The following is a 9724-nucleotide window of genomic DNA, read 5'->3' on the forward strand; positions in this document are numbered from 1 at the left end:
CCAAACAAGAGGCAGAGCATGCTTGCTTCAGGCTGTTTGTCACTCCCTGCTGAAGTTTGTCAAACTGACACACAAACAAAAACAAATTAGAATTAAACATTGTATGGATTTTCAAACACCCAAATATTCTACCAAACTATTTATTAAAAAAAAATCTTATAATGCAAAACACCATAAACTGGCTAATGGAAAGTAGGACACGGATATGTTTTTCTGTGTGAGTGTGTGGGGGTGTGCGCGCATGAGGGTGTGTGTGCGCGTGTGTGTTCAACGTGTAGGTGTCAGTGTACATAAAATAAGTCTGGCGTACATTTACATCCGTGTGTGTTTGTGTGTGTGTGTGTTTGTTTGCATACATGTACCTGAATATATATACATATACGTGTGTGTGTGTGTGTATATATATATATGTGTGTGTGTATATATATTGTGACATCACGATAGGTTCGACAGGGCAAGTGCAGACTTCTTGGGTCAGAGTGTTAACAAAAATCAAGATTTATGATCCATTTCAAGTCAGTTGGTGTAAAGAAAAACAAAATTGACAAAAATATGAAAGGCTCCAACTAAAGACTGTTCTCAAAATTCAAAAACAACTTTCCTTCACGTGGAGTGTGTTTTTCCTCTTGCTTCTCTCCAGTTCTTTTCTGTCATCCTCCCACTCTCTCTCTGCTACTTGATTTTCTCCGTTTTAAGTCCAGCCACTCCGGCTTCAATCAAGTGACTTAAGCAGCCACACCTGTTGGGGTTATGAGGCCTGCTGGGAATTGTAGTGTCTGTATTGTCAGCCATTTTGGGGTGTGGCACCGGCCTCTGAAATGGAATGTAGCATCCTTCTACTACGCGTCCCCTTGTGATGCCACAATATATTAGGGGTGTAACGGTTCACAAAAGTCACGGTTCGGTACGTACCTCGGTGTGGGGGTCACGGTTCGGTATGGGTTCGGTACAGCAATAAATCTCAAATGCATAAGACTAGGTTGACAGAGCAAGCTACAATTCAATTTGCTGTAAAGCAAAAAACATTCCCTCTTCTAAAAAAAAAATTAAAAAAATACAATAAAAACGTGCACATTAGGGTTGTTCATAAATAATAATAATAATGATAAAAAAAGATTAAACACAGGAAAACACCCTTTCTTGTATGGATAGAATGAGGTTGCAGATAAAGTCAGGTAGCACTTGCCAACTAGTCACTTTAACTTCATTATAAGAGCAGCAGAGGACAGCTCATGCTCCACCACGGATCTTGTGCGACTGTATATGACAATGACCACGGTCTTGCTAATATGCGCCCGGGATGGAACATTGTAACGGTGCTCCAGCATGTTAAATAAACGTGTGAAGCCCGGCTCCTCGACTAAAGCATATGGGCGCATGGATGTTGCTATGTATATGCCGATTGCTTCAGTAATTATTCATATCTTTGGCTCTGTCTGCTTTCACTTATCCAGGTTGCTTAAAAGTAGTGGATAAGTTGTTGGTGTTGAGCGGGTTTCTTTCTTCTACCCCCGATGACTGTATCGGGGTGATGCCGTCTTACATGTGTTAGCATGTTTGAAGTGTTGAAGTGCAACATACCGCACGGAGGTCGAACAACGCCGACACACAGTTGAACAACAAATGTGGCATACATACATATATGTATATATATATATATATATATACATATATGTATATATATATATATATATATATATATATATAAATATATACATACATATATATATATAAATATATACATACATATATACATATATATATATATATATATATACATATATATACATATATATATATATATGTGTTTGTGTGTGCATATTGATATAAAGTATGTGCATGTATGCGTGCATGTGTGTGTGTGTTCAACACATGGGTGGCTGTGAATGTGTGTGTGCGTGTGTGCGTGTATGTGGGGGGGTGTGTGTGTGTGTGTGCGCATGTGTTTTACAGCGTGCCAGTGGGTGGAGGAAAGTGCTTCAATTTCATCTTTTCTTTTAAAGCATCCCGCGCTCCCAGCAAGGGGCATGATTGGGGGGGCATAAACGAGAACCCCCACCCCATAAAAAAGGAGCCTAAGAAAGGAAAGTTACTTTGCCGACTTACCTGACGATCAACTTTCATCAGGACGTTTCACCTCTTTCCATTTTTCTCCTTACGGCGGCCTATCAATCTTTTCCCTTGTGCATGCACACCCCATGACAACAACACGTCTTCATCATCATCATCATCATCGTCGTCGTTGTCAAGTCACTCATTACACACCAGGAAGAACAGATAATTAATGCACAGTGTGTGGAAAGTTGGGAATAAAACCTGATCCACTCCTTTTTTCCCTTGACTTTACTGCCGCTGCTCCTGCTGCTTCACTCTTCAGCTTCATCCCAGCTTCAGTTAGCATCAGTGGCAATACATTGCCCCAAAAAAAAAAAATTGTACTTCAGGAGCGATGCATCACCATTACAGCACTATATAATCATACATCACTTTACATACTTGGCTTTTTTTTTTTTAATCATTCATATTTGTGAAAGTTGTTAACAACGCTCTTCTCTCTATTGTGTCAAATTTGAAAACATTTGTCTTCACTTTACAGGGGCTTTAAAAACTTGACAATTATCACTTTTACATATGTGACTTACTCCCACCTCTGATATGCAAAACAATTATTTATATAAAAGTTATTGTGAATTTTCTTGCCTTCTTGTTTCATGGAAGTCGAGATAACTCCTCCCCTACAACACGCACTCGCACACACACACACACACACGCACACACACACGCTCCTCAGACCTCTTGCGAGCTGCATACTGCGGCACAAGAAGAAAAAGACGTAGAAGATGAAGTACGTTGCTGTATGCGTCTTCGTGTTCTTCTGCTGTTCTCTACTGACAGGAAGTGGAAGCAATGCTCAGCAGAAGCAGCATGCGGCACAGGCAGCAGCGGCAGGGGGGCTGACGCAGGGGTTGACTTGGCGCCACAACGGACAGGTCTTCAGCATCCTGAGTCGGGGCTCCCGCTACCAGCCTCCCGCCCGGAGCAGGAGCTCCTCCAGTAGCAGCGTGGTACTCCTTGCCGGAGGTAACGAGACCTCTGTCGCAATCCGAGTCGTCCCACGAGTGCCCGCGGCTAATGGCGGCGCTCAGTTACGAGCTATAGCGCGTCAGCGACCCCCACCAAGATCAGACCTAAGAGTAGAGCCGAGTGCAGAACCTAGACCAAACCCAAGACCAGATTCTGGAGAGGACAGGATGGTCGGAGACGACCCATACAACCCATACAAGGCATCCAACTACTACCCGTACTACAACTACTACAACTCCTATTACAGACCCAGGGCATGGACCCGACACTGGCACGGCTATGGAACCAGGTACCACCAGAACGGTGAGAAATGTCTTCTTAATATAAAACTCATCATTATGGCTTGAAATGTTGTACAAAACGACTATTCTTGATGGAACGAGACCTCCGGTCTACTAGGGGGGCTGACTGCAACTTGTATCGACATAAAGCTGCGCATACAGTATATACATCCCAGTATTTCGTAGCATGCAAATATGCCCCCTAATGGCAGTTAGCACTCTACCCATAAGTCATTCTGAAATGTCATCATGAACAGTTTCATTTCCAGCAACTGGTATGGTTTAGTTCAGTTTGGTTCATATCAGTAAAGTGAGCTGTAATGTGCCAAATTGCACACAAAAAAAAACTAAATTCAGAGAACCAAACGGAACTGATCTGAACTGAATACCAAAATGAACAAAACTAAACTGAACTGAACTGAACTGAACCGAATACTTAAATGAACCAAACTGAACTGGAAGCAACTGAACTGCAAACCGAAATGAACCAAAATGAACCAAAGAAACTGAACTGCAAACCAAACTGAACTGCGAACCGAAATGAACCAAACAGAACTGAACTCAGCTGAACTGACACCGGAAGGAACCAAACTGAATTTAACTCAACTGAATTGAAAACCCAAATAAGCAAAAGTGAACTGAACCCAAATGAATTGAAAAGTGAAAAGAACTAAACTGAACTGTACTGAAATGAACCAAACTGAACTAAGATGGGCTGAACTGAAAAAATAAGGGAATTGTACTGCATCACACTCAACTGAACTAAACTAAACAAAACTGACCTGAACACAGTGTAACGAAACTAAGTGAATCAAACTGAACTGTGCCTAAATGAACCAAAACTGAATTGATGTCAACTGAACTGAACCGAAATGAACCTACCGGTAACTAAACCAATACAAGGAGACTTCAGTGGATCAGGACTCAATCAAAGTGAACCAGACTGTGATGATGATGTGTATTGACACATGTGAATGTAGTTGTTTAGAAACTATTATAGTTAATAACCATTTCTTGTATCACGATAACAGAATGGTGTCACTATGTAATGACGATGTCACTGTGATGATGTCACCGCGTGCAGGTCTTCCCGATCTGGTTCCTGATGCATACCACATCCAAATGGGCTCATACATCCACAGAATTCCCATGTACAACCTACGCTGTGCAGCTGAGGAGAACTGCCTCGCCTCGTGAGACACACTACCCGCAACACAAATCACTTTAATCCAGTTTAAAACTACTTTTGTCAACTTCAATCCCACTTCAAACCCACTATATCTACTTTAAATTCAAATCGACTTCAATCCAGTCCAAATGTGGTTAAACATAGTACAACCGACTTTAATTTGGTCTAAATCTGTTTAATACTGTCCGAATGAACTTTAATCCAGTCTGAATTTACTTTAATGCAGTGTAAAACTATTTTAATCCATTTATGGGAAATACCAGATCAATCCAACTAAATCTACTTCAAATCTAAATCTACCGGTACTTCAATCCAGTCTAAATTAGTTTAAATCTAACAAAATCTAATTTGTTTAATACAGTCGGAATCCACTTGAATCCACTTTTAATTAATTCCAGTCTAACTCTGGTTAATCTAGTTTGAATATTTTTGAATGCACTTTAATCAAGTATTAATCACTTTGAGTGTCTAAATCCAATTTATCCATCCTAAATAGACCTTAATCTACTTTAATCCTGTATCACTTTAATATGGTACAAAATGTCTTTAATCCAGTCTAAATCGGTTCAATTTTGTGTAAAGCCACTTCATACCAGTCTAAATACACTTTAATCCAGACTCAATTTCCATGAATCCACTTTACTTTAATTCACTTGGATTCACTTGAATCCAGTTTGAAACCAGTCTAGATCTACTAAAATATACCTCAATACAGTCCAAATCTACTGTAGTCCAATTTAATACACTTTATTCCAGTCTAAATTCACTTTAATCCACTATTAGTCCAGTCTCAATCCAGTTGAACACATTCTATTGCAGTGTAATCTGGTTTATATGAGCCCAATCCCCCGTAATGACGTTCTCGCGCGACTGTGTGCCTTCTTCATGCCACCAGATAGCGAGGATCTTGAGTGTTGAATGCCAAGCTAACTGTTATCTTGCCTTGTTGTTGAGTTCTGCGAGGTCTGCTGGAGATAATGACATGAGAGTTCTGCTGAGGTTCCCTCAGCGTGTAAAGAACCAGGGAACCGCTGACTTCCTGCCGAGCAAAGCTCCGTACTCCTGGGAGTGGCACAGCTGTCACAAGTAAGAACACACAAAACCAGGTTAATCTAGTCTGGATTAAGACAGTTTAGTGTTGTACAGTTAAACCAGTCTGGTAAAGATGAATCCATGGCAGAAAAATCCATTTCAGTTTAGTGTAGTATACTTTTACCTATAGTTCATGTTAATCTAGTTTAGCAAAATCCAATTGAATCTTGTCTAGTCCTGTTTAACCCCTAATCTAGTGTAGTCCATTTTGCACTATTCTACCGCAGTCTAGGCTCGTTTGAGCTAATCTATCCTAAAATTGACCAGTTCGCACCTGTTAGCACTTTTGTGTAGTTTGGTTTAATCAAGTGTAGTCTCGTTTGAATCGAGTTTCATGTTTGATGTGCGCTGTGTTCTGACTGGTGCGTCAGTCACTTTCACAGCATGGACGATTTCAGTCTGTATGAGCTGGTGGACGCCGAGACCAACAAAGCGGTGGCGGAAGGACACAAGGCCAGCTTCTGTCTGGAGGACACTTCCTGTGAGGCGGGATACTACCGGAGATACGCCTGCACCTCACATACGCAGGTCAACACGTCGTTCACCCGGTTGACGTCTTCTTCTTCTTCAACGTGGACTCTGACATGCCATTCAACTGTGTGCACGCGTGTTCAGGGTTTGAGTCCAGGCTGTTACGACACGTACAACGCCGACATCGACTGTCAGTGGATCGACATCACTGACGTGGCTCCCGGGAAATACAAACTCAAGGTCGCTAGTCCAAGTCCTACTCGTAATAATGGAAAAACAAGTGCAATTGAATCTAGTTGTTTCCGATTTCAACTGGTCTATACCAGTTTGATCTACTGTCATCAAAATCAATCCAGTGTACTAGTTAAATCTCGTCTGATCCTGTTTAATCTTGTGTACTCTAATCCACTTTAATATAGTCTCGTCCAGTTTATTCAAAAATAGTTTATCTTAATTTAGTCTCGTCCATTTTAACCTTGAATTTAATGCAGGATAACCTACCGTAGTCTGGTTTAATCCATGACTTCACTTAGAATTTTGACTAACTAGACCAATTGAATTTAGTCTTGTCCAAAGTTAAAGTGACGGCGTGTAGAATGGTTTGGTTTTTCAAAGTTCATTCGTTTTGAAAATCCACTATTATTTCAGTAATATGCAAAAAAATAGATGTTCAAACACATCAATGTACATTTTTTTAATATAATCGTAGGTGAAGTAATCTCTAATTATATTACACAGGGTGCGCCTCCCCTACAGGAGCCTGCTATATGACGCCTCCATCTTTCTGCTATGGGTACCCGAAGTTGGCGAACGTAGTTCCGCCACATCATGCCTACGGCATGTGTAATATAAGCAATGCACTTACTCTGTCACTTGAGGGAATACTACAAGTCGTTTGTGATCACATTTTGCTTGTACCTCTGATGAAGAAATCGGAGGTAGGCTTAGGACATGTGGTCTCTCTGAGGCACCGTAGTACACGCGCTTCAAAATGCACGCACTTCAATCTTAGGTCGTTGCATTCTAATTGTTCACCACTAGATGGCTCTAAATTCTACACATTGGACCTTTGACTAATTTAAGATAGTCTTAAATGGGAAGTCAACCCAAACATTATTTTCCAGAATATGTTCAATGCAGGTCCACTAGTTGAAACAAGGCATTCTGATCAATATTGCATTTGTGGAATATGAGTTAATCCACCCATTTTTAGCTAGCTCAGGGGGCGGCTATTTTTGTCTCTTCTGACGACTGAAAACGACATCACAGTTGCTCAGGGCTCAGGTAACGACCAGTCACAGCTCACCTGTTTTCTGAAGATGAGCCATGATGCGGGTGGATTTTGCTGCTTACCTCATATTCCACAAACACAATATTAATCAGAATGCCTTGTTTCAACAAGTGGGCCTGCATAGAACATATTCACGGTTTGACTTCTGCTTCAACACTAAAAGTAAAAACAATAGCACCTCAGTCAGTCTTACATGAAAGTACATCAGTGTTAACTTTAGCTATCGACATTAGCAACATGCTGCGATGGTTGAGAGTGTTGATGTTTTTTACTTTTTATTTTTTGGTGGTTGTCAGGTGACCGTCAATCCCAAACAGAAAGTTCAGGAATCGAACTTTGACAACAACCTGCTCCACTGTGATGTTCACTACACGGGAAACGCTGTCCACATGTCGGCATGCAAGACCACAGCGTAAGGGAAGAACAACACTTCATCCACACATTTTGATGTCATCTAGTCAATTCAGTTTAATATCTCGTGGTCTAATCTAATCTAGGGTAGACCCGTTTTATTTGGTCTAGTTCAGTTCAGTGTAGAGTGCTCTAATTTAATCTGGTCAAAACATGATGTAATATCATTTTGTCCTGTTATAATGAGTTTAGTCTAGTCCAGGTTGATCTAGATTAGTCTAATTTAATGTAGTCTAGTCCATCTGATCAAGTTAAATGTCGGGTAGTCTAGTTAAACTAGTCAAGACTGGTTTAGTTTACTATAGTTCAAACTAGCGTACTACAGTTTCATCTAATATAGTTCCAGTTAATATACTGTATACTGATCCATTTTAGTCTAGTCCAGTCTAGTTCAATAACATTTCGTCCGGTCCCACCCATTTTGATCTAGTTTAGTACAGTTCTAGTGTAGTACAGTCCATTGTAGTTAATCTAGTCTAGTTTATTTTCTAATCTAGTCCAATTTATTGTAGTCAGTTTCCCCCAGTATAGTCGAATTTAATCTAGTCCAGATTTAATTAAACCAGTCTAGTTCAGAAGAGTTTAATGAAGTGTAGTCTGGACCACTGTAATCTAGTCTAGACCAGATTAATATAATGTTGTCTAGTATTATCTAGTCCAGGGGTCACCAACTCTGGTTCTCAAGGCCCCCCCTATCCTGCATGTTTTAGATGTTTCCCTCCTCCAACACACCTGATTCCAATGATCAGGATCGTTTTCAGGCTTCTGCAGAACTTGCTGATGATCTGATTGTTTAAATCAGATCACGTGTGTTGGAGAAGAGAAACATCTGAAACGTCCAGGACAGGGGCCCTCGAGAACCGGATTCGGACACCCCTGATCTAGTCAATTTTAGTTCAGTCTGGTGTAGTCTAGTTAAATCTAGCCTAGACTAGTTTAATCTAGTCCTTTCTTGTCCATTTTTACCTACATTAAAATCTAGTGTTGGGTAATCTAGTCTGGTGCAGTCTAATCTGTTGTAGTCCAGTTTAATCATGTTTTAACAAGTTTAATATTGTAGAGTCTGAAAGATTCACTGCCATGCAAGTGTAAGAAGCAGCTAACCTTTCTTTGTTGGTCTTCCAGGAGCTGAGTTTGAACTCTACAGTTGACTTGAAGATTTCATATGAAATACACCAACATGTACTGTATTTAACTTGAATTTTAAATGCCAACATCAAATAAACCTGACGGCACTATAACTCGAGTCCTTGGTTGTGATCACGTCACCAAAGCTGTCTTGAGTTGCTCCTCGTGGCAGTGTTTTTTCCACAGTGACCAATAGGGAGAGCTGCTGCTGCGTGTTTGCGTGAAATGAGTGCAGCAAGCCTTTTCGACAGACAGGCTGTCATTATGTAGTCTAATTATAGTTTCATAAACTTGCGTAATTATACTTGCACAAAGCTAAAAGGGTAATTATAATCACGTAAACATACAGCAGGACATGAGGCCAATTGTCATGCCGCATCAAACACGTTAAATTCATTCACATTAAACTATTGCATGCACTGAAGGGCACAACTCCACTCTACAGTACTTAAATGAATCACTCACATTTTTCCATATTTTAATCGGCATTATTTTTATTCTAAAGGGAATAAACCCGTCTAACGGAATCCCTCCTCGAAGATCGTCTTGCAAGACGAAGCTCACTTCTCGGACCAATCTGCAAACGTGACAATGTATCTTAAACACTAGTAAAAATACAAAAATAAATAGATTAAATCAAATTTTCAATCTAAAGTACTTCGAATATGATGTGATTGATTTTTTACTTTAATCGATAGAAAACATATTATTGTACTTTTTATAGCCAACAGCTATAACAAAACCACGTCCAGTCACGTTCTCGTGCAAAGTGGCATT

At 40.3% G+C, this 9724-nt stretch overlaps 1 protein-coding gene across 2 annotated transcripts; it reads left to right on the forward strand.

Annotated features, from left to right (window-relative positions):
* Window positions 1-1898: 1898 nt before the first annotated feature.
* Window positions 1899-9060, forward strand: lox (lysyl oxidase). Of its 2 annotated transcripts, XM_086029850.1 has the most exons (7): window positions 1899-3387; window positions 4450-4558; window positions 5509-5640; window positions 6018-6174; window positions 6262-6357; window positions 7705-7820; window positions 8945-9060. In XM_086029850.1, exons 1-7 carry the CDS (start codon window positions 2841-2843, stop codon window positions 8949-8951), a joined length of 1164 nt encoding a protein of 387 aa, XP_085885976.1. In that variant the 5' UTR covers window positions 1899-2840; the 3' UTR covers window positions 8952-9060. The 2 variants fall into 2 exon arrangements, with proteins under 2 accessions (XP_085885976.1, XP_085885977.1); XM_086029851.1 differs by lacking the exon at window positions 8945-9060 and having other exon boundaries at window positions 7705-8903.
* Window positions 9061-9724: the final 664 nt, after the last annotated feature.

Source organism: Filicampus tigris, chromosome 5 (assembly GCF_054856515.1).
Source record: "Filicampus tigris isolate MCC_2025a chromosome 5, RoL_Ftig_1.0, whole genome shotgun sequence".
Classification (NCBI taxonomy): Eukaryota; Metazoa; Chordata; class Actinopteri; order Syngnathiformes; family Syngnathidae; genus Filicampus; species Filicampus tigris.

Coding starts and splice junctions, on each gene's coding strand:
- lox (XM_086029850.1), top strand. CDS start 2,841: ATGAAGTACGTTGCTGTATGCGTCTTCGTGTTCTTCTGCTGTTCTCTA. Junction 3,388..4,449: donor AACCAGGTACCACCAGAACG/GTGAGAAATGTC, acceptor CACCGCGTGCAG/GTCTTCCCGATCTGGTTCCT. Junction 5,641..6,017: donor GAGTGGCACAGCTGTCACAA/GTAAGAACACAC, acceptor CTGGTGCGTCAG/TCACTTTCACAGCATGGACG.